The sequence below is a fragment of the Microtus pennsylvanicus genome, chromosome 22, assembly GCF_037038515.1.
Source record: "Microtus pennsylvanicus isolate mMicPen1 chromosome 22, mMicPen1.hap1, whole genome shotgun sequence".
Lineage (NCBI taxonomy): Eukaryota > Metazoa > Chordata > Mammalia > Rodentia > Cricetidae > Microtus > Microtus pennsylvanicus.
In genome coordinates, this window is record NC_134600.1 from 9,554,838 (window position 1) to 9,579,298 (window position 24,461).

The 24,461-nt window shown below is 49.0% G+C and overlaps 2 protein-coding genes across 8 annotated transcripts in view; one reads left to right on the top strand and one right to left on the bottom strand.

Annotated features, from left to right (window-relative positions):
* Positions 1-459: 459 nt before the first annotated feature.
* Nemp2 (nuclear envelope integral membrane protein 2) lies at positions 460-19,428 on the top strand. 4 transcript variants are annotated; one of them, XR_012908855.1, is made up of 10 exons: positions 460-613; positions 7,412-7,524; positions 9,309-9,540; positions 9,650-9,722; positions 10,690-10,787; positions 11,545-11,604; positions 13,365-13,590; positions 16,860-17,036; positions 17,436-18,302; positions 18,463-19,428. XR_012908855.1 is itself a non-coding variant. In XM_075956355.1 (9 exons), exons 1-9 carry the CDS (start codon positions 514-516, stop codon positions 17,572-17,574), a joined length of 1,260 nt encoding a protein of 419 aa, XP_075812470.1. In that variant the 5' UTR covers positions 460-513; the 3' UTR covers positions 17,575-19,428. The 4 variants fall into 4 exon arrangements, 2 of the variants coding, with proteins under 2 accessions (XP_075812470.1, XP_075812471.1); XR_012908854.1 differs by having other exon boundaries at positions 10,690-10,783; positions 11,499-11,604; XM_075956355.1 differs by having other exon boundaries at positions 10,690-10,783; positions 11,499-11,604; positions 17,436-19,428.
* A 1,649-nt stretch (positions 19,429-21,077) lies between these two features.
* Positions 21,078-24,461, bottom strand: part of Mfsd6 (major facilitator superfamily domain containing 6) — a 65,888-nt gene continuing 62,504 nt past the window's right edge. For 2 of the 4 annotated variants that reach the window (XM_075956353.1, XM_075956354.1), the window contains exons 7-8: positions 23,273-23,297; positions 21,078-23,113 (exon numbers count right to left, since the gene is read on the bottom strand). In XM_075956353.1, coding sequence (XP_075812468.1) covers positions 23,103-23,113; positions 23,273-23,297 — 36 coding nt within the window. In that variant the 3' untranslated portion in view covers positions 21,078-23,102. The remainder of the gene's footprint in view (positions 23,114-23,272; positions 23,298-24,461) is intronic. The other 2 variants (XM_075956351.1, XM_075956352.1) reach the window with 1 other exon arrangement.

Consider the following 24,461-nt stretch of genomic DNA (forward strand, 5'->3'; position numbering starts at 1 on the left):
ACTCAGGTATCTTACCAAGGTCCTTCCTCAGGGGAACTTAGTTGAACCTTCATTCTGGGGTTCTGGGTCTGCAAACCGGCTCCAAATCTGCAAATTGGTTCTCAGACCAAAAGTCCCTATGGCCAAAATCCAATGTAGGCTTTTTTTTTTTTCATTTGTTTGAGAATCTTTCCACATATACAGATTAAACAAAAATGCATGGGCTTAGATACAGCAGTTAAGCATCGAAATTTCCAAATTTGTTGTTGCTTTTTTTTTTTCAGAAAAGGAAGAGAGAGGAGGGAAGGAACGAAAAGAAACTGGCTTTTATTTAAGTGGGATTTGCTGGGTTTTATTTCCCAGAGGCCGCGGAGTCAGGAAGCTGGGAGGCGGGCGAGCGCCCCCTGGTGGTCACGGCGGCGCCGCACCGCGGACCGCGGGAGGGCGGGAACCACGGCCGGCCCCGCCCCCGCCGTCCGGGCCTCCGCTTTCCCGCGCGGCGGCGGCTGCGCCACTTCCGCTGCTCGGGCCGCGATGGCTCCCGGGCCCTGGTGGCTGGTGCTCTGGATGCCTCTCCTGGCCACTCTGCCCGCGGGCGCGGTGCAGGAGGAGGAGGAGGAGGCGGTGATGACAGGTAACCCTGGCTCCGGGCAGGGGGGGGGGCTCCCTTCTGGGCGTCAGCGTCACGCGTGGGCGCGGCCAGTCCCCGCCCCTGTGTGCGAGCATCCGGATGCTTCACGTTTTAATTCGTTCAGGACACACTGCCGAGCACCGGCGCAGCTGGCCCCTTGCCACCCGCTCTTGTCTGAAATCTTATTTTATCCGTCTCCACAAATCTCATGCAGCCCCAAACTAGAGGAGGATAAAAGCTTCAGAGTGACACCAGGATTCTGTCCCCGATTGGCTGCTGTGACCTGGGTGGTTGGTCACATGCAAAATACTGCGGATGCCCCAGTCCTGAACCCGGTGCATAGGAAGCAGCTGGGAGCTGCCCGGACTGTTTGAGTTGCTGAAGATCCTGGCTTACAAAGTTGTAGCTGCCAACCTCAGCAATTCCCCCACGAACTTAACATTTGTTTTAACCGCTCGTGCATCCTTTTAAAAGATTGCTCGTTAGCATTCTTAGTTGCATCAGCCACCCGTGGACTCAAGAGGGGCTGTCAAGTGTGGGACTTTGAACTAGATAAAATTCCCACACCGATAAAGTCTGTAGGGTGTCTAAGACAGAGACAGTGGCTAACGGGTGTTCAGTAAGCGGTTCCTAGCTCCTGCTGCGCCTTGTGTCCCCGGTGGTTCTTGAGATTTTTACCGTAGACTAGGGTGGCCTCGAGTGTGCAACAGCCCTGCCTCGACCTCCCAAGCCAAGGGTTTTCAGGGCTGGCACCCCTGGCTTACAGATTGGGTATTTCCTAGCCGACCGGTTCCCACTTGTGTTAAAGACACAGCAGGACTTTCCTGCGTGGGAAGTGTAAGATGCCCAGGAGGTGATAAAACCTCGGTCTGCAGCTGAGAAAAATGGCGACTTCGGGCCCGACTCCAGAGAGTCTTTAAATGTGTGTAGGAGGTGACCACTGTCCTAGAGTGTTCAGTGACACTGTGAGAGCCCCTTGGTTGGCTGCCGCTACTGTCGAGGCTGTGGTTTTACAAGGAACCCCGGGATGAGACCTCCAGGCAGTATGTGCTCCCACCCACAGGAAATGTAGTTTTGAAAAAAAGCACCTCAAATGGCCGCCCGAAACCTCAGCTAGTACTGAACCTTACATATACGTTTTCTCCTATAGATACATACTTGCCTTCAAGTTTAATTACAAAGCTAGTAGAGTAAGAGAAAATCAATTGCTACGAATGCAGTTATAATGAAATGCTGCGGGAACAGTTATTTGAACTGACAAATTATTGTTTGGAAGTGATTTCCATTCAGTGTTTTCAGACCCCAGTTGAACACGGAAAACTGCAGCTTCAGCCAGTGAAGCTGGTGTCGTGGGACACTGGTGGTCCTGCCTGCCAAAAAGTAGGAGCCGTCCAGAGTGTAGGAGGCTTGCCTCTGATTGTTCCCGAGGCCCTCCCCAGCTCTGAGACCCTGCCTTGAGCACATACCCACGGCCATGGCATGAGGGACAGCCACTCTGAGGCCAGCCTTCTGTCGCCTTATTTGAAGACACTTGTCACAGGAGACACTTGTCTCTGAGGAAGAGAAACGTCAAGTCAAGCATGACTCTTAGTTTGAAACCAATAGGTCAGGTCTACAGAAACTTCCGTCCTTCAGCTGAGGGGCCAGAAATGGTTCTCCCAGGCTTCCCTCTAACAAGGGGCCATTTTAGATTCACAGCTTGAAGTTCTTGTGTGGCAGGGAAGATGTCTCCTGAAGTGAGGATCAGACCATGCGTGCGCTGGGATGTGCTGATTTCTGTCCTCTTCTCTTGTCACTGAAGGGCTAGAAACCAAGATTTATATTCAAATTAAGAGCAACAAATGGTGGTGGCGCACGCCTTTAATCCCAGCATTTGGGAGGCAGAGGCAGGCGGATCTCTGTGAGTTCGAGGCCAGCCTGGTCTACAAGAGCTAGTTCCAGGACAGGCTCCAAAGCTACAGAGAAACTCTGTCTCGAAAAACAAACCAAACAACCAAACAAACAAAAACAACAAGCGGGAGTTAGTCCAGAGAGACGTCGTTACTTCTGGAGCTCACACCTTTGAAAAACGAGAGTTCACCAAAAATACCAAGAAGATCCATACTCCATCTGGGACTATTTGGTTGCATTTTAACTCCCACAAGGACAGTTTGTTGACTTTTTGTGTTTTCATTTTTTCCTGCTTATCCCCCATCCCGGAAGACTCAAGTCTAGGTTTAATGCAGAGAATGCCGCATGCATAAGTGTCTGCTGTGTTTCTCTCTTGATGTCGTCAGGGGGTCGTGGTGTCCTAGGTCCCCGGAGGAATGCTGGTGAACTATTATTATTATTGTTTTAATATGGAAAGTGGCTTAGCATCTGCTAGGGCTTGAAAAGTGTTTGTGTTTTTCATTTTTGGAAGCATCTATAAGTAGGCTTCAGTACTACCTGCTCCTAACGATTTGACTGGAGATTTTTGACATATGTCTGACTAAACTCTTCAAGTTAAACACACGTGGACATTAAGGAGGCTAATAAGCAGGAAAAGCAGGAGAGGAATCATTTGCTTTTGACTTAGTAACCACGCAGGTGACATGAGGCTGTGCACATCTTATGTGTGCACCCCAGAGTGCCCTTGCCCTCCGGGACTCGTTCTGACACCCCAGTCGGTGAATGAAACCGCAGAGCTCCTAGTTCCCTGAGTGTCTTTCCTCCCTCGCTGCCGTGACACATCAATTAGGGCAATGACAGCACAACAATCCTATCAATTTACTCAACAGCCGCCTAAAGCTTATCAATTGCTTATTTCTGGAAATTTGATCTAATTCTTTTTTGAGCGTGTCGACCCAAGGTAACGGAGACGGTAGAAAGTGAGACCACAGAAGCAGCAGGACCATGAGTCCCACACCCCATTAGCCGGACAGAACAAGCTTCATGGTATTTAAAGCGATGAGACCTCTGTCTCATTGGTTCACATAAACCCGGCGTGAGGCCTTTGGGAATGCGATTAATTCCGTCTGCATGTTCCTTAATCTGCTGAAGGCTGAGGATAAATCCAGAACAAGTTCTAACCAGGAAGTTCCTTATACAGCGTACGCTGGTGTCAGAACCAAGATTCCTGCCACTTCTTGGCCTCCAGTATCTGAGGAGGAGCAAGAAAGCTGGTCCTTAGCCGGAGGCTCTTAGTGTGGCCAGCCTTGTCCTGTATGTAGGTTACACTGGTGACTTCACACTTGGCTCCCTGGCTGCGTGGGCTCTGGAGTGGGTGGCGTGGCACCGGCTGACCACGGAGTGACACTGCGTGCCCGAGGTCTTCAGGGAATGCCCAGGGCTTCTCTTCTCGTACTGGCAGTTCCTCACGGAAGTTGGTTGTTTTCGCTGGCCGGGTTACACTTGCTCGGGTAATCCTCTAATCCTCTCAGATTGCAACACTGATGCACACAAGAGCCTGAACTCTGTGGGATTCAGTAAATCCATAGAGAGTGAGATAAGATGTGCCCGTGTGAGGTGAAGTCTGTCGTTGCTTGGCAGACAGTAGCTGAGCGCAGTTGTGCCGTGGCTCAGAGAAGGCCTTCTGGAAAAGGTGGCATCAGGGCAAACATGACAGTTATCGACAGGCGTTAGCCCCGCCAGGGTCTGGGGGAAGAAAGTTGCGGTGCAAGGAGACCAGAGGCAGGACTAAGCCGGTACTTTGAGGAGGGTCTGTGGGCTGGTTGAGCTGGAGTTCTCAAGGAGAGAGAGGTTGAGGAAGAGGAGGCTGTAGAGGTACCTGGGCCTTTCAGAAGGAGGGTAGATGTTTCCACCGTATTAGCAGAAGTGATTCGAGGATGTAATGGGCCCTGAGGGACGCTTTATTTATAAAAGGCCTGTATGTTTTATTGGAAGAAAGGTTGTGGAGGAATCGTGGGCTTAGTTCTGGAAGTAGGGGGACCAACCGGAGTAATCTTCAGTACAAAATGAATGGTGCTTGCACAACGGAAGCTTTGCACCCGCATTCATGCTTCAGCGCTATATTCGCGCACGCCATCTTGCTCGGAAGAGCAGCAGATGTGCAGCCATTTAGAGGACTGTTGGCTGAGGTTTCTGTCCTGCCCGGTTCCCACCGTCATTCAGTCCCAAAGAAATCACACAGAGGCCTACATTAATTATAAACGGATTGGCCTAGCATCTCAGGCTTCTTATTTACTCGTATAACTTCTATTAGTCCGTAATTCTTATCTGTGTTAGCCACGTGGCTTGGTGCCTTTTTCCGGCGAGGCAATCACATCTTGCGCCCTCTGCATCTGAGTCAAGACTGCAGACTGAAACTTCCCTCTTCCCAGAATTCTCATTGCCCCGCCTCTACTTCCTGCCTGGCCAATCAGTGTTTTATTAAAAATAATACAAGTGACAGGATAAAAGACCATTGTCCCACAGAAGAAGACAGTCTTGGGGCCCATTGGAAAGCCTTCATGATGGTAGCCTTTGTTTACAAGGTCAGCCCTCACAGGACAAGCTTCTACAGACCACGGATGCAAAGTTTTCTGTGAAGTTAATTCAGCCCATAAATAATGGGGCTCCCTAGGAGAGGAGTTACAGGGAGAACCAATGGCGGCATCTCTAAGAACCCCCTCACACCTCCCATCCCCATAGCATAGAGCATACCTGGAGAATGGGCATTTGTCTGAAGTTCTGGGACGCTAGGGTTGTGAACCTGGGACCCCGTGCCCTTCAGCTCCCCTGCTGGGACCTCACCTGCCCTGCTGGGACTTGCTCTTCTCCAGGGGTAAATGAATCCCTTCTCAAGGATTCATAGCACACAATTTTCCATCCCAGCTGCCCCATTTAGCTCTGGGTCCCATCCAGAGACCTCACAGGAGGTAGAGAGCGTGTGATGTGGGAAGGCCGGGCCTGAGACCTTCCGTTCGGTCCTCCGGCTCAACTGGCAGGGCTCCCGACGTGTGCCACTGTGTTCTCACAGCTGCTCGAGCATTTCCTAGTTTTGCATCACATTCTTTGACCTCCTTTTCTACAACAGGCATTCGATGTCCTGAGACTGTGCCTTTGGGCATGCTGCCCCTGGCCTTGAGCTGTGTGCCTCTCGGCTGTACCCACAGATTCCTTCACCTTGGCCGCCCCACGTGTTCACAGCACAGGTTCTGCTGTCTCCTTTGGGGTCTCACGTCTACGTATACCCTACATTGTTAACTGCTGGTGTCCTATGCTTAGCAGAGTCTCCCAAGGGTCCTCTTACTGCTTTGGAACCTGGCTCTTGACCTAGATTCTTAGGTTTCCAGCCCAGGCTCTGTGGATGATTTCATCTCTGTGCTCAGAGGAGCAATGAAAGGAGTTATCCGTCACAGTAGAACGTCCTGGGTCGTTACATAACCAAGCTGTCTCTTTGGTGCGGCTGTTTTAGGAGGTGAGACTATGCCCATCCTCACTTCCGCCTGCCACGAAGGATATTCCAGGCCAAGGCAGGCCTATTGAGTTGAGTTGATTCAACATGATTTTCTAAATGGGTATAATGATCACTAGTAACGATGGTTACCTCATCCTTACTGAACTTTGGCATAAGGGTTTATTCCAGCTTCATTTCCGATTCCCTTAACTGTACTTTGAATAGGGCAAAGGGCTTATTTCTCTGGGTAGCCGCAAGTATTCCCTGCTCCGGTCTCCTATTCCCAAGAGGCACTTCCTGTTCGACACAGTGTCTTGGACTCCAAAGAACTTGGTTCAAATTTATACACAGCAGTGGTCTCAGAAAGCGAGCCCTGTTTTTAATTCTTTTGTAGCATTTATCACAGGTGTTAGAGGACCTGGCCCCTTCCGAGTACATTGCTGAATGCTATATTAATGTTATTTGTGCACACTCTAAGCCTTACATGCCTCTATTCGGCTCCAGCCAAAGATCTTCTTGGCTGTAGAACTCTCTCTCCATCTTCTTTAGGCCCGGTGAGAACTGACTGTATGTCAGTCTGTCGAGAACTGAACTAATCTCCCCTTGTTCTGAGAGCCCTAAGTGCGGGGTAGAAGCTCACCATCCAGAAACCTTCATGTCTTCCTCTCCCTTATCCACCGACTCTCCAAAGTGTGTCGATTTCTCTCCCCAAGAGCTCTTGCTGTCCTTCCTTCCTCTTCAGTTCACGCCCTAAGAAATTGGGTCCTCTCCTCGCTGCGGGGCCTAGAGATGATAGATGCCTCCTCCCGTTGTGGGTGCCTCTGCTTGGTAATTGGTGACTGTCCTGCCCAAAACGGACTAGACGGTTGAGGGGAGTCCTTTTTGATGTCGTCATCCAATTCCTGCCACATTTGATACTTACCTGAAGTCCTCTGTCCTCTGCGTTCAGGGTGAAGTACGGATTCCTTATGTAGACGTGGCCATTGCTTACCTCCAGATGAGGTGTCCCGATGGCTCCTGCATCTGCTCACTCTCTCCTTGCTTCCTCACCCCTGAGCTGAGCCCCCGTGACCTCGCTCATCTGATGACGCTCATGTTGGTGGTCTCTGGGTCACTGTCTTATCGCTTACAACTTTTTCTCGAGTCTTCTGATCGTATTTCTCTCCTAAGAGGCTTCCGCTTCCCTTAACTCTTGGACCAAAGACACGCTGTTCTCTGCGCGTGTATGATGGTCACGTGTGTCCTAAGAGTGCTGACTCTGGCTGTGTTTCCTTCAGACAGACCCTTGCTAGACTGGGAAGAATGAAGGTCTCTAATGACCATGTAGAAGAATTTTGGGTCATAGAATACTACAAACTATGACAACCTCCCTTTGAACGCTTAAAAAAAAAAAAACAAAACCAATTACTTAGGAAACCCTAAGTTTATTTTTTATCTTTCAGCTCCAAGATGTAGATCTCTGAAGGAAGCAGACTTCATTGAAACATCTACGCCAGACTGTTACTGCTACAAGCAAGAGCAAATACAGTGGACATACATGTGGTCGACGGTGCAGGTTAGGCTACTTTTACATCATGTCGTAAGAATGTAGGATTAAAACGCACCACTTTGGGATGTAAAGATATATTTTGTATGACTCATAGCTGATGTATCAGGATGAAAGCTAACTCGGGGAGGGGGGGCAGACGGGGAATTGTATTAAAGGGGTGCAGAACTGGGAAGGTTGGGGACCACGGCCCTGAGGACACAAAGAGGCAGTAATTAAAAGTGATGAGCTCACTCACGGGGAATGTGACGATTCAGAAAGACTGGCTTGGCTGGGGAAGGAGTGCTGTAGGCCGAGGGATAGTCTGCCCCGTCTCAGGACATGATGTCAGCTTGTACCCTCCCTAGAGAATAAGATGTTTGAGGCTCATGCGGCTTCTGGTGCCACCATGCCCGGCATCTTGTACATTTTTCCCGGGAGCTTCTGGGACGCAGAAGCTGCAGTAATCCGTTCCTCGCATCCCTGTTCATTCACTCAACTCTTTTCTCCAAACGGCTTCACAACTCCGACGCCTCCTCCCGTCTCATTCTTGACTGACGACCCTTCTGCTTCATTAAAAAAACGGAAAAAAAAATATCCTCCGAGGGACAGGAAGTGGAGAGATTGTAAGAGCCAGAGGGGCTGAAAACACCAAGGAAACGGCTCTGAGCCAGGCGGGGTCCCAGCACCGAGAGGGGTAGTATGCACAAGCCCCTGTCTCCACCTGAGATGCTCTCCAGCTGACAGCCGTGGACAGGAGGGGTCAGTTTTCTCCAGTGGCGTCCCTCTGGCTATACAAAGCACATTTAAGGGTAGGCCCCTTGTCCAGCAGTAGATGGGCAACACAAATGACCTCAATGAATTTTTCTAGGGTCTATTATTATTATTATTATTATTATTATTATTACAGGTCTTTTGCTTATATATCCTGTTTTCCGATTCTGTGTTTTTATGGGATTTGTATGAAGGTGTGCCTCTATATGTGTTCCATGGTCTCTTTCTTAGGGTACTTTTTTCTGTTTGTTTTGAGTTTTTTCATTACTTATTTATTTATTTTAGATGGCCGTTTATTTTCTAATCAGAAAAAAAAAGGGTGTGGGTTTGGATGGGTTGGGAAGATCTGGGAGAAGCTGGTTGAGGAGAAACCATGATCGGAATATATAGGACGAGGAAAAAATATTTTCAATTAAAAAAAATGTAAAAATAAAGATGGAGGTCGCGTAGGAAAAGAAAAGAAATGGAAAGAATCAGGAACGGCTGTGTGCTCGCTCTTTTCTCAATACCCACCTGTTGGCTCCTGCGCAGACGCTCTGCTCCCTGCGCATGGGGACGAAATGCCCTCCGTGGAAGAGATGTGTGGTTCCCGCCCTCATCTGCCCAGGGGCACTTCCTTCTCCGCTGCATGGCTCCTACAAAGTCCCCGTCTTTCGCCATGGCTCTTCTCATTTCTCTACTTCTCACTATAATAAAAACCCTCTCAAAAGCTGATGTCTGCCATTCTCCCATCTCCGACCACTTCAGTCACTCAGACTTGCACCCCAAGGTTCCTAGCACCTCCATGTTGCTAACTTCAGCGTGAACTCAACCTTGTGACCCGTTGCCTCCGAGTCCCAAGTGCTAGGACTACCGCCCCGTGCACTGTCCTGGCTGGTAAAATGTCTGCTCCCCAAGACGTCTGTAAACTAACACAGGGTGTGTGGTCGCCCAGGACCAGATCTCTGTCCTGCAGTGGAGCCTTCTTCCCTCAGCCATTCCTGTGTTGGGCGAAGGGGAAGGTTTGATTCCGCCTGGACTGACCCGTTCCTGTCTTGTAGGTGACCGTCGCCAGTCGAGACCTGCTCAGATTTGTGTATATCACAGGAAGTCGCAATTGCCAGCATCCGGAAACCATCCTATCATTTGTCAAATGCGTGATTTATAACTTTTGGGCACCAGAGGAGCTTAAGGGACTGATCATGGTCTTCAGTCCATACGGAGAAACCGTATGCTTCTCCGTGAGGCCCATTGGGAGGGTGTCGACCTACATAGTGAGCGTGGACCGAAACAGTAAGTCTGTTGTCATTAGAGTTGACTGGACACTCAGTAAGTTGACTTTCCTGTTCTCTCCGCGACTGACGCAAAATATCTGTGTTGTTTGCGCCTTTTTATTTTCCAGATGTGGATCTCAGGCTCCTCCTCCTATTTGTGGCAGGCATTTTCCTCTTCTTTTCTGCAAAGACCTTGAGCCGGTAAGTGCCCATTTTTATACCCATAGTGCTCTGATTCAAAGGCGTATACGTTGTTTCTGACTCTGTGCTGAGCGTCTGTGGCTCCTCCAGAATTCACAAACGACAGGGCCGAAGCAGCGTAGAATCTTTGGAGATACGCGCATGGTGCAGAGCGCGCTTGCGTACATTAGTTTACGTCTGTGAACTTGGTGCGACTCTTCCTGTGTTGTTGATTACAGAACACGCGTGCAGCATCCCTCGAATCGTTCTCGTGAATGCCGAGGTTCGTGCTCAGGTTCTCGCTGCTGGGGACCTGCTGCCTTTCCCGGGATATTGGACGGGACAGATACTTGCTCCCTGGATGCATGTTGCCCTGCTGTTTGTTTCTTGTAACTTTCCTATAAAAGCCACTCTCTCGCCAGTGTTTACTTCTTACCCTGCCCGGCCTGCTTCGTACCTGTAATCTCCGTCGTTCTCAGCCTTGTTCACTTCTAAGCTTGTCCCGAGGGTGTGGTCTGGTGTGTGCGGTGTTGTCAGCCAGCTTTTCTGACCGGGTGATGGACCTGCAGCGGGAAGAGATGCTGATGAGCAGGGCTGCCGTCCTGAGTCATCCAGCAGCCCCCACACTCGGAAAAGCCCTTTAGCTTCTTGGTATCTCGGGTTCCTCCTCTGTAAGATTTATCCATGGGTATCTGGGGATTTGTATGAAGCTCTCAGTCACGTCTTGCTGTGTGACAGGTGCATGCATTTTTGGATCACATTCTGAATACAGACGGCAACTCAGACATTTAACGACAGTCTATTGACTGAAACTTTCAAGTACTGATTTCAATTTAAAATGTGTGGAACGTGATTAGTTTTCCTTTCTAAATATGCCTTCCCGACTACTATTGCCACATTGAGCATTATGATCTTTTTTTCAGGTTTTTTATTTTTTTAACTGCAGGTGCGCTTGTTGTTGATGTGACTTTTTTCTCTGTCTTGACAGAAGCCCTGTTTTCTATTACTCTTCGGGTACTGTGTTAGGTGTGCTCATGACCCTAGTCTTTGTCCTTCTGATGGCTAAGAGACACATTCCAAAGGTAGGTAGGTATCTTACACAGGAATGAGTAGAAAGTGGGATCCAAGCTTTTACAGATACTGAAAAGTGAATAAAAGTTAACTCCCATTGTGACACATCCTAATTCAGGTGTGCTCCTCTGCTGCGTACGCGGACCTAAAGTCTGTCTGCTTCTGAAAGGACGGTTTGTGTTTATTAGTGAGATACAGGATTATATCGTTTGGTGTGATATTTTTGTACCCTTTTATGAACTGTATCTTGGGAGAATAACCCTGAGTCTCTGGGGCATCATGTAATAGTGGTGCTACATCTGTTGTTTTTCTTGTTTCTCCTCTACACCTTTTATAAAACAGTGCCCCAAAGAATAAATTAATAGTAGTTTATGATCGCAATTCTGCGGCGGCTTTGGTTAAAGCTCCAAATGCCAGCATTTTATATTTTTCAGTTGGGCTCTCCGACTTTAACGCACATGCTAGCCAGCTTGGGGTGGGGGCTTATTAAAATGTAGCTTCTGCTCCAGCAGTGGGGCCCAAGTCTGCATGCCCTTAAGCTCTTACGTGAGAGGAACCATGCCCCAAACAGCGAGACTCAGAAAGATTAGAGAAGTCCTCGCTTTGACTTGACCTAGACATTTCTAGAACAGAGAATTGGTTTGCTTCTATTTTTGTGAGAGTGAATGAACCAGTATATATATATATATATGTATATACCGTGTCGCTGTTTTCTTCCACACACAGTATAGCACGTTTGGGGCGCTAATGATTGCTTGTTGGTTTGCTTCAGTTTATGTCGGGTGCCAGCTGACGGAAGACCTGAAGAGGCTGAACAGACTGTACGTATTAGGTAGGTAACGGCACAGAAGGGCCCTCTGTCGTCAGCTAGCTCTGGAAGTGCCAGCGGAGGACGTCCCACACGCCTCCATCCGTTTCAGTTTTCGTAGGATTTAAGGAGAGGAGCAATTAAAAATAACACTTTATCGTATTGTCATAGTTGGTGTTTTAGTTCATTTGTATCTTATTTTGAACTCTTTTCCTCTATAACCTTAGTTTTTTACATAATTCATGGGATGAGTGAAAACGCTCCAGGACCATGGCCGAGCTCAGCCACATCCAGGCTCTGGTGTGAACACTGCACGAGGGGCTTCCTCGTTGCCTCCCAGTTTCTCTCTCTCTCTCTCTCTCTCTCTCTCTCTCTCTCTCTCTCGTAGCCAATGAAAGCTTGGCTTTTCAGAAACAGAAAGCAGGATTCCCATTTAATCCCCTTGCTTTGTGGTACAAAAACTCTTCGATTTTGTTAGGAAATAATGGGGATTGGAGCCCCATTAATATCAGGTTTCACGTACGAAGACAGTGTTGCTAAAGCAAAAGCGATTCATTCTTAAACACTTTATTTTTAGCCTCCTTTCCAATTATATTAAATTATTTATAATTTACTCCTAACATGAAATATTCCTCTAAGTTCTTTACTCTGTGTCTCGAAAAAGCAAGAGCATTTTCTATATGACCAATATTAATTGCTGTTGTTAGCGCTAGGGATTGTACCTGGGTGGCATGTATACTCACCGTCTGTGTACCACTGAGTTATAACCTTAGCCTCACTAGTAAATGCTAAAGATTCATAACTGCATAGAATCACCTATTGCCCAGGTCGTATTAAGATCTGAGTTGCCCTTGCAGCCTGGAAGTTTAGCCTGGACATGGCGCTGAACCCGTTAGGCCTGATAACTCTCTCCATCCCTCATGGCTCCCTTCATCATGGGTGTGATGGAGAAGCCACGCCAGGCAGCCTGTGCAAGGTCCAGTCTCTGGATGTTTGTGGCGCCCATTTTGGGGCATCATTTAGCCCGTTTATTTCTCCTCCGCATCTACTGCGAATAAGAAACTGATCTGAAGGTTTGTTGAGAAACAAAGTAGCGCTTGTGGCAGGACTCATTAGACGAAGCGTGCAGTGCATGTCCCTTCTGATGGCACTCCTCGGGTGTCACCCCGTTGGCAACGATGGACTGAGTGTGGCTAGCCAAGGGTGGCTGCCGGATCGCCCCTCTGTAAAATGACGTTCTCTTTTAGTGCGGAGAAAAATGAAAAATAAGGGTTATAGCAATGTGTGGAATCCACTGTCTCACTTTCTACCATAGCAACCACGATAGGACACTGGGCTTAAAAAAGATATGACTGTATATTATCTTATTTATCACTATGTATCTTAAATTATTACAAGTTGGCCTGTTGGGCTAGAACGCCCACTCAGTGGTCTGGAGGGCTTGCTGCTCTCCCAGAGGCCTTGGGTTTGTTCCCAGCACTGGATTGGTTAGCTTAAAACTGCCTTCATCCACTTCCTGGCCTTGTGGGTACCACATGCACGTGGATGCAGCCAGACCGATAATCATAAAACATCATTAGAGTCAGCCTGTGAGCTCACATACAAGGATTGATGAGCATTCCAGCCCGACAGGCCTTCATTAGGAAAAGGAAATTTAATTTTTTTATATTTTTTTCAAATTAAGGTTCTCTGATAGATGTTATTTTTCAGTCAAGGCTCTGCCAGATTTCCACACCAGTTCTCAAGTTCACGTTTCAATGCTCGCCCTTCTTCTGTGTCTCCAGGCTATTTCCTGGTTGTTGGGCTTTGTAGCTTTGGCGCCTGCTACTGGCACGGGCCTCTCACCAGTGAGTGGAGCAGAGGCCTTCTGATGTGGACACTGCGGTTCCTCTCCCTGGTCCTGCTCTACATGGGGGCAGCCGTGCCTCAGTTTGCCTACGCCATCATGGTCCTCCTCCTGTTCTCCCGGAGCCTGCGCTATCCGCTGAGAGCGCTCAGCTATCTGAGGTGGTAGGTATCTTATCTTTCGAGTTCTGTGTTTTATTTATTGTTTTGAGAGATACTTTGGGTTACGTCATACGGGTAATTATGTTTAGTCTGGAGGTTTCGCTCTGAAACCACAGGAGGAAAAAGAGCTCTAAGCATTTGCTGCCATCTCCATTGGGTTCTCACACCAAGTACTCAGTAGTTAGAGCCTCACTAAAATCAGCAAAATGGCGTGGGCCCTGCCTAAAATTTCTACCTTTATTACACATTTCATTAGAACCAAGATTGCTGTAGTGATATTAATTGTGCCATGGGATCAGAGTTAAGAGAAAATGTATCATAAATGATCGGAAGGAGTTACTTAGTTCATTTTGTTAAAGGCTGGCTTTGTTTTAGGTTTTATGTTTAAGGCTTAGGCTTTGTGAAAATACAGAAAGAAAGATACGGCAAGTTCCGCTGACACAATGCTATTATGTGTTTCCATAGTCTGTACATCTGTGCCCGGCACACAGGTCGAGACGGCCCTGCTTGTGAAAGTGAGGTGTGCGTGTGCAGATATGGGCATGCATTTATATATCTTCTGCCTTAAAAGACGTGTGTGTGTGTGTGTGTGTGTGTGTGTGTGTGTGTGTGTGTGTGTGTGTGTGTGTGCCATGCTTGTGAGTACCTCGAATGGCCAGAAGAGGGCGCCAGATCCTGGAGTAGCAGGCAGTGGTGAGCCACCTGATGTGAGAGCAGGCAACCACACCACAGTCCTCTGGAAGATCAGTGTTGGCATTCTTACCAGTGGGCCGCCTCTCCAGTCCCCACACTCAAGTATCCTATAAGTATGAAAACAAAGCTTGCTCAGGGACTGACGTGGTGTTAACCTGTGAATGACTTCATTTGGTTGACTCTTAATGACCCAGAGTGAAGCCTGGACAGATGTGTGAAGGGTTTTCCTGACGGAGAAAGCCCTACCTAGCGCCATCATCAGGCGACCGTGCTGTCGGCGCAGTGAGCGAGGAGGGCTCTAGTCTGGTTCTTCATATGGGGGCTGGTAAGGGGCCAACCTATATGCATTTCTGTTAGTTCTCCCCATGCCTGCCTGCACAGAATGTGTACATCCAAGCACTCGGGTCCAGGCAGGAGTGAGGCGGTGGGTGGCCAAGAGCACTGTGGGAAACTCTGCAGCCCCGCCGCAAAGGCAGTAGTTAAAGTAGTTAAAAGCAGGAGGAGCTGATGGTTGCCGTGTGCAGATGCTGCTGTCAGCCTGCAGATGCAGACAGAAATTCAACTGTAACCCGCACAGTACAGATGTTGGCAGTTAATCTGATGAAAAATAGAAAACACACCTGAGAGATGAGGATTATACGTGCGACAGCGAGCACTTGGCTGGTGGGACAGACCCATCTGCTGTCTGGCACAGGGGGTAGGTGATCGGGGCGGCTCCTGTAGGAGAAAACAGTCTTAGACACGGCTGTGGTCCCCGTAGACACGTAGGAGAGTGAGGTGAAGGCTGGTAAACGGGTTAATGGATGTCTAGTACACGGTTGTGAGGAAGGAGACTCCATGGCAACGGGTGGCAGTGTGTCCACTGCAGCGCAAGCATCAGTGACAGCCCAGGGTGCCCAGACAGGGGGATGACAGGCTGAGAGGTCGCAGTACCAGTGGGAGGTCGAGAGACCAGGGGCTTCTATCCTTGCTCTGCTCTGGGATCATCAGAGGTCCCTCTACCAGGAGGAGGCTGGCCACTGCGGAACCTCCCGGCCACCATCTTTGCCAGGCTGTGGCCCCAGGCATCCTGGGTAGAGCTCCTTTCTCCTTCCCTTAGGCACCCAGTTGTCTTACCAGTAGCAAGTGTGCTCTCGTCATTAGCTGGGTGGCTCCGTTATTCATCCCTGGATCTTTCTGTAACAATCCATGCATACTGTTACAGGAGCTACTTTAAATTTTGCTAAAGAATAGTTCGATGAGGGCTGGAGAGATGGCTCAGAGGTTAAGAGCACTGACTGCTCATCCAGAGGTCCTGAGTTCAATTCCCAGCAACCACATGGTGGCTCACAACCATCTGTAATGAGATCTGGCCCCCTCTTCTGGCCAGCAAGCATACAAACAGACAGAACACTATATACATAATAAATAAATAAATCTAAACAAACAAACAAAAAAATAGTTCTATGAAAACCCAGGGACTAAAGCAGGAACTTATAAAATAAATAGACCAGAGAAAGAGTGTCTTGACATCTGCATCAGACTCCCTGGTTTGTAAAAAGCTGCTTATGTATTACATATATGTTAATGATATGTACTAGCTATTTTGTTGATTGGTTGCTGAGCAATTTGTACAGATGTCCCATTTCATCTACACAGTAGCTCATGAGACCATGATAGGACTGGGAAGGGATTGGCCAGTTCAGGCCGTGAGTGCACCCTCAAGCTGGGTTGTGCCCTGGTTTTCTGGGCCAGAGTCTGGGTTTTCCTGTTGGAAGCCCAGCCAGGTACTCAGAAGAGGAGAAAGAGGCAGTCTCCCTGGTTCCTCAATCCAGCTTATCAACCATTAGCTGAACCTTCAAACGGAAGAGACGGTCTCAGCCCTCAAGGGAAAAAAAAATGTATGTTTTTAACCCTTGGAAGTCTGTGTGAGAGGTAGATCTGAAGCCACCGCAGACATTTCTAAGGCCCACCAACAAATGTTATTTGAAACTGTATCACGAATATGTCCTTACTGGCATCTTGAATTCCTAAGTACAGATGGCTATATTATTGTGATATTTGTTACTTTTCTGACTGGGAAAGAAAAATCTAGTCTCTGGCTTCTTAGTGCACCTGTAGCCAAAGACGAACTGATAATAAATTCTTTTCCACTCTGCGTTGGCGGCTCCACCACTAGGTGGAGCAAGAGCCCACAGGCCCAGCTTCCTGTAGCGAGCTGTGGATGTCCCCGATGATCTCCATAAAAGGACATACTAAACGCTTGTTTCTGTTTGTGCCAGAGAAAATCAGCAGGCAAAGAGTACGGAAGCCAGACTTCTTGTCTAGTCGTATGATTAGGAGTCACTAAAAAAAAAAAAAAATTATACTCAACATCTCAATCAGAAATTGATTCTCAGAAGCCTTAGGAAGTTGCTATGATGTTCAGAGAAGACAGTAGGCCCCTGGCTGTTCCCTCTCCTCAGGCATAGGACCGTGGAACACATAGGGTGCTGTACAAGGAGTTCAGAGGTAATACTGTTGATGTCTACGATGTGTATTTTTACATCATAAGGATTGGATTGGACGGGACTATGACAACCAGACGTCATGTGTTTTAGGAAAATGAGGCCATGGTTCATAAGAGAACCGCCGGTCATGAAGTATCTCACCGAGGACGAGTACAGGGAGCAAGCTGAGGCTGAAACAGCCGGCGCTCTGGAGGAGCTGCGCCGTGCCTGCTGCCGGCCTGACTTCCCTTCCTGGCTGGCTGTGTCCAGGCTCCAGGCTCCTAAAAAGTGAGTCCTGCTCTGGCCGCGGCTCATGCGCGGAGCGGTGTGAAAATCACACATTTCTGCTTAGCAGCAACCTTCTCTCTTGGTTACGCCTTATGTCAGAGTTGTGGGAGAGCATCTGAGGCCTGAGGAAATACGGCCCTCAGGTGGATGGGGTGAGGCATTAACACTAAGGTCCGAACATCACACCACACTCACAAGGGGCAGGGAAGAGATGCGTGAGTGACTGGATCCGTCCGGCTGTGGTGGGGGCCTCAGAAACCCGCACACATCCCCCCTTCCCCTGCACGGCTGCCTTCCTCAGGACACAGTCAGGTTCCACTGAAGGGGACAAGCAGTGTGGCCCACGTTGTCTTTCAGGTAAACCTCTGTGACCACCTTCCCTGTTTTAAAATTTCACAGGTTTGCAGACTTCATTCTCGGAGCGAGCCACTTGTCCCCCGAGGAAGTCAGCACACACGAGAGGCAGTACGGCCTTGGGGGCGCCTTCTTGGAAGAACAGCTCTTTAGCCTTCGTGCTGACAGTCAACCTGCAAGCTGACTTTAGTGTGGACGAGGGATCGGGTAAAAGGCAAAGATCCTCGTACAGCGGGGCAGTGGGAAAAGCGTGCACCGCTAAGGAAATCAAGCCATGCGAGTGAGGAGAAGCACGCATGCGTGCGGAGAACTGGCCTCGGGCAGCCCGCTTACTGCCCCGTAGGTGGCATAAGGACTCTAAGAATCATTGCCACTTGCCCCAAATGAAGACAACTTTTGTTAGAACAGCGGGACCTTTCCTTTAGGACAGTAAGCGAGGTCAAAGACCATCCCAGCGCTGGGCTCTAGCTTCTATCTTGATGCCGTGAAGCTGGCTCAAAAGGCTGCCTCGTTCTCTCTCCATTTCTTGATAGCAGTGTTTTCTAAGGTGCACTCCGCGTGGTACTAGTTAGGGCTGGTAACGGCTTCCCGCGCCAGCACGGTGGACCCTGTCCCACCTAGCAGGTTCCTCCATCTTCAGTGCAGTGAAGGCATCATGGGTCTGAACCGCAGACTGACTGACCAGAAATCATTTTCCATGAGATGAATAATTGTTAGAACATGCTTGGAGGTTCGGGTTTGAGAGGTGTGTCCTCAGCCGCCTTGGCCGCGCGCCAGCCCTGGTGCACACTGAGACTCGGGTGGACAAACATCTTCAGACGGAGGGTCGGGGCTCTGTCCTCAGCCGCCTTGGCCACGCGCCTGCCCTGGTGCACCCTGAGACTCGGGTGGACGACCATCTTCAGACGGAGGGTCGGGGCTCTGTCCTCAGCCGCCTTGGTCATGCACCAGCCCTGGTGCACCCTGAGACTCGGGTGGACGACCATCTTCAGACGGAGGGTCGGGGCTCTGTCCTCAGCCGCCTTGGCCGCGCGCCTGCCCTGGTGCACCCTGAGACTCGGGTGGACCGGAGGGTCGGGGCTCTGTCCTCAGCAGCCTTGGTCTCACCGTGCTTCCATTTTTGTCTCTGTTGCTTTTTTTTTTTTAAAAAAAAATAATGACCAATTAGCTATTTAATAACTAATGGAAAAAAATTCTTAGGATTATATTTAATGTTTTCACAAGATTTCATATGCAGACAGATTATAATTTTTGTACTTTTCTATATTAAATGTGAAAGCAGGTAGCCATGTGTGACATTGAGATTTATTTTTTAAGCTGCTTTTATATGTTTGCGATGGTTTCTCACAAAACAGATTTTGATACTCTTTTTTTTAATAGAGAGAAAATGTTTGTTTCTTGATCCAGGATAAACTCCAACATGCAATAAGCCACTAACTGCTTCTACCCCAGAGAAAGGAACAGAAACAGGTCTAAGGGTTGACAAGGGCTAGCATTCTGTGAAGGAGGCGCTGGCCTGATTCTCTGAGCACCAAATGCAGGCTTGTTTTTGTTGTCTTCGTTTTTGTACTGCAATGATAAAAACATGAGAAGCCGTCCTGTATAAAGAAAGGCGCGGTGAGGGGGACATAAGAAGTGGTTACTGTCATTTCTTGAGAGCTTCGAACTTCATGGAACTTTCTAGATTGACTCTCACATGATCTCTTTGAAGCAGTCGTCAGTGGTCCTGGATCTGCTTTCTACAGGCACATTTAACGTTAGGAGTCTTGTTCCTTTCCTTAGAATCGTTAACTCAGGGCAGTCTGAGCCTTTACAGACTTTAAAAAGCCAAAGAATGCGGTGTGGGAGAGGTGCTCAGTGGACTCCCTGCCTTGCAGAGGACCTGGGTTCCGTCTCCATCACCCACATGGCGTGGCAGTTCCGGGTGATCTGATACCCTCTGACTCCGCAGGCACCGGGCATGCATGTGTCGCACATGCATGCACGCAGGCAGAACACTCAGGCATAAAATAAAGCTTTATTTATACAAACTGTCAAACGACGTGCCTCCGTTCATCTTGGCACCTGACCGTCTTGCCGGTTATAGACGAGCGTTCTGGCATGATTTGGCCACAGCTTACTCTGGTTTTCCTTTTCTGTACCTTCATTTATCGGCGCTCTATTGTAACGTGTCGGGCGTGTCCAGTGCTGTGCATGTCCGTGTTCACCCCTCACTAAGCGGTCTGTCTAATATTGACTGTGTTTGTGTGTGACTGACCCGGCGGCACCCGCTGCTGCGCCCGCCCACGCCGCCATCCTGAGCCACGGGAGACCGTACCATGAGGAAGCGGCTCCAAAGGAGGCGAGCCCCTGCAGCCACAGTGAACACAGTGGCAGTCTTTCAGGGTGCTGTTTCCGCACTTCGTTTTGGAAGGAATCATGGATCTGTCCGATTGTTCTGTGAGAAGCCAAACAATGAAAGCATTTCTGGTAACACGTTTGGTGGCTTGTGCCATTGGCCTGTGTCTTTTCTCACTCGGAGCACCAACGGCTGAAGGATTTCTGGATGGGTAGTCACGGTTTTCCTTTCCTGTAATCGTCTCTCACAGAGTAACTCGGGTCCAAGTGGCCTTGCAGAAGTGGGAGAAGTGGAGGCCGTGAAACTTCCCACAGGTGATGTCTTCCCGTTGGCTGTATGCCATCTAGTACGGCAGTTTGCACTACAGGAAGAGGTTTAAAATTAGAATCCAGTTCTTCAGAGACACTAGCCACACACCAAGGGTAAGGGTACTCGTCCTGGTACCGCAAAACCAGAGAATTCTACAGTCTTCTGGAAGTTCTGTTAGGCAAGGCCGTTGCTTGGGATGCTGAGTTTGAATGTGTTAGGGAATGTCTAGAACTTCAGAATAGAAACAAGCACACATGGGTTTCAGGCACACACGACTCAGGGCTGGGCTGTGTATGGCTTTTATTGATGCAAGGAACAAGTGGTCTCCCCTCCCACGAGGATGGAAAGGTTGTCCCGCCCTCATGAGGATGGGAAGGTGCCCCTCAGGAGGATGGGAGGATTGTCCCCCCCCCACGAAGATGGGAAGGCGGCCTCTCCCACGAGGATGGGAAGATTGTCCCCTCCCATGAGGATGGGAAGGTGCCCCCCAGGAGGATGGAAAGGTTGTCCCCTCCCACGAGGATGGGCAGGCTGCTGTCACTAAGAATGGAGCCCAAGTCCTGGCTCTGGCTGTGGTCCCACAACAGGCTCTGCTAGCCTCAGAATCTCCTATTTTGAATGAGGGTGGTGCTGTGTACCATGAATGATTAGCTCAGCACAGGGAACACTAACCAGGGGTGAGCTTCTGTTTCTGCAGGTGCTCCACTTACCAGCTACGCTGGGGGTGATTGCTTCAGGCGTGGTCCCAGGAACAGCTGCAAATGACCGGTCCTGGCCACCACAGCAGGGTTACTAGGACAGCAAGGTCACACTGTCCACGGCTCTGACTTTTCGGGTGTGCTGTCTTTTGGAGCGTACTATTACTCTGCTTACGGCTTTATAAATAACAGCAAGCCAATCAGGGTCCACAGAGAACCCGGCTAACTGTTCCTGCAGGCTAGGGGAACAGGACAAGTCGTTAGAGCCGTGATTACCAGCCTGGGCTTTGACACTTCTGTTTCCAGGGCTCCCCAGAAGGGTTATAGAACTCTCAAATCAGGTTTACTTTGAATTCACTTTAATGTCTTTAAGTGGTGTATGGCACTTTTAGGACAGGAAGAAAAAAGTGACAAAGTCCACAAACTCGTGAAGGTGTCAGCTCAGAAGGCTGGAAATTCCTGCATTGCTGGATCAACGCTCGCAGTAAACATTGTGTATCAAAGGCATGGTGAGTTTGGGGTCATTCATCACAGAGCAGAGGATTTACACTCGTTTGGTCACGTGGTTTTCATTTAGGAAATATTTAAAAATGGTATTTACTTTTTATTTCAACACGTCCACTGGGCATCTCCAAAAACGGCAGGGCTTTTCAGAGAAATGGATCAGAACTGTAAACACAAGATGCAAGGTTCTGGCTCCCTACTGTGGGTTACAAATCCACACGCTCTACATTCAAAGGTGGGGCTCAGCCTGGCCCCCACTTGGCTTCTGCAATTTACTCGAGCACAATAAATCCATCCGATTTTAAAGGTCACTTAAAACGAGTCATGGTGATTGACAGGTACAGTACCATTCAAGTGCAAAAATAACCACCTGCTTAGCCTTCCCATCACTGTGAGCTGTGTCACCTAGGTGCAGAATGAATCCTCCTAGATGTGGAGGCAGGCAGAGCCGTCATGCGGAAGCCGTCACTCAGGGTCAGAGGTTAAGGCGACCTTCCATTTCTGACCTTTCTCTCTTGTTCATCCTCAATGCCCTTAGCTCAGCCACAGCCACAACCCCCTTCCACCGGCCTCCCAGACAGCCTCTCCTTTCCTTGCAAGCCCTATGTCTGGTGGTGAAGGGTATTGCTGTCACCCAATACCCTTTTTTGCTGTCACTAAAAGCTCCAGTGTATGACTATGGTTTGGGGGAGAAGAACAAACTTTAGATTTGTTTCTGAAGTCATGAGATAAGTCTTTCTGATTCCCACAATTCCCCTTCCTGGCTTTCTGTTTAGTACTTCACAAAACAGACCTAATCCATGATTTTTGAACACAATGTCCTTCCCCCAGGCACTTAAATCTTATCCTTCTCTTTGTAGATAGTAAGTTTTAACTTAAGGGATCCTTAGAAACCCAGTGAGGAAGCCAAGTCGCTGTAAGACAGCAACAGGCTGTCACAGTAGCAGCTGCACTGGAAAACCCACGTCCATCAAGTCTTGGGACAATGACTTGGACGGATTCTTTGCCATATTCTCTCAGTTTTGCTCATTCTCCCAGGCCACTGAGACAAAGGCCTTTTAAAGCTTGACTCTATGCAGTCGTAACAGCTCTGAGACCTCCCTTCCCTACACACCATATGCATATAAAAATATATTTGTTAGAGATGTGCAAAGTTCAGCGAAACTTTGAACTTTTCTAAACAACAACAGAAAAAAGCGTATGTTCTACTGACTTCCATCTGGTTCCCTTTTAAATAGGTCTTCTAATTTTTAAAACGCTTTTCTTCAAGACAAGTAAATTCATAGATACACTCTTCATCTCTCTTTGCACCGAGACCCCAATATTTAGAATAAATAATCAGAAGAGAGAGTTGATGTCACGGGTCACCTGGAGACCTGTTCATTCTCCTCACTTGGTGTGAGTTCTGCTTCCCACCCTCAGACCCTGGCAGAGGCGTTAGCTCGGACCTCACCCACCAAGAGCAGGAAGTCCTCACCCACCACTGCTCTGAGTCTCTACAGGACCGTAGCTCGTGTGTGCGTGGTTCCACAGTAATGAGTTTAGCTACTTAGAAGCATGTGCAGCGCGGTGCTCCTCTCGGGGAGGCATGTCCAGGGTGAGGGTCTCGCCCTCTGAGTCCTGACTGAGGTGTCTGGTGCCATGCAGGGTGGATGATGATCAGGGGCCCTTCAGTGTTCTCCTGCAGTGGGCTGAGCCTGCTGCTCCCCACTTTCCTCTACATGGGGGGCAGCGCTGGGGTGAACGGAGCTGGGCTGCGGTTGAGATGCTGCTGTGTCAGGGAATGGCTGGTTTCTGGGTGGGTCAGAGCGAGTCTCACGGGGGACGTGCTGGGCTCCACCAGCTGCAGAAATTTCCCGATTCTCACTGGTCCCCTGGAAGGAAAAAGCAGAGGTGCCATAGTGGACGAGAAAGAATACATCCAACCCATTATACACATTTTCAAGTAAGAAACAAGAAATGTACAGCCATCTCTCGTAAAGCCCCACTTCTGGAACCAAGGCAGGAATGAAGGGTCAGGATAGACATCTTACCTTTCGTTTCCTTTCCTAGGTACAACTGCCAGAGCCGCATGAAAAACACAAACACTGTAAGCAGACATGCCTATGGCTAAAGGGACGTCTTTCTCGGTGCTCTCGTCACCACCAGGCAAACAACTTACATTCATAAAGACTTACTGAGTACCCAGCTCTGGGGCAAGTCATGAGGCCAGGGCCACAGGATGCCCGAATGCCGGTCACCGTCTAGCGGTGAGCAACGGAGGGCCCTCAGCCTCAAGACAGTGGGCAAAGAATGCCATGATGTGGAACCCTGACGTACATGCGGGATGTGCAAATAAACACAGAAAACTAAGGAAGACAGAGCAGGCGTGTGAAGACGCTCCGTGAGGCCAACGGGGAGGGAACTGAGCCACACACACAAGTACGGGCACGTAAGAGGGCACCAGCGAGGGGCCAAGTCGGGGGACATGGCTTTTAGACATCGGCACGTGCCACCTCCATTTCCTATGGTTGAATTAAAATGTTTCATTTCATTTCATTTATGAAGGAAATATAATTTCTTCATGACAACGCTATGCCATAGCTGTTAGTTCTTATCCATTTTAACTCTTATTTTAATGAACATTAATCGAATTTCATGGGGGGGGGAACGCAAGCTTTCGTGCTGCAAAGGCGCTGGGTGTCTGTGAAAATGAAGGTGAATTCACCAGTACTGAAGCATCGCCTCCCGGGAACAGGGCACCCGTTCCCTGTCTCACCTTCCCGCTCTGAAGTCTGGAACCTCCGGGCGTCCCTCCGTCTCTCACGCCCAGACTGGGCTCCACAAATGAGTTAGGAGGATTTTGCCCACAGTGGCATGTTTGTGGCTCCCAGCAAAGTGTCAGTTTCGGTAAAACAGTCAGTTTACAAAGCCAAGATTCATTAGGGTGGTTGACAAATTTGCCTTTTTTCGTATGACGGGGTGTGTGTGTGTTTTAAGTTGGTACATGGGTACCTGCCCGTGACTGCAGGTGTCCGTGGAGGTCATGAGATTCCTTGGAGCTGTGAGCCACCTGTCAGGGACGCTGGGAACCAAGGGCGGGTCATTTGCAAAGACAGTGGCCTTGGCCAGCCATCTCTCTAGTCAACTGCAGTATGTGAGATTTTTTTTTTTTTTAAAAAGAAATTACTGTCTGTCTTCCCTCTTTTTTTTTCTTTCTGGGTTAGTTTTTTTTTTTTTTTT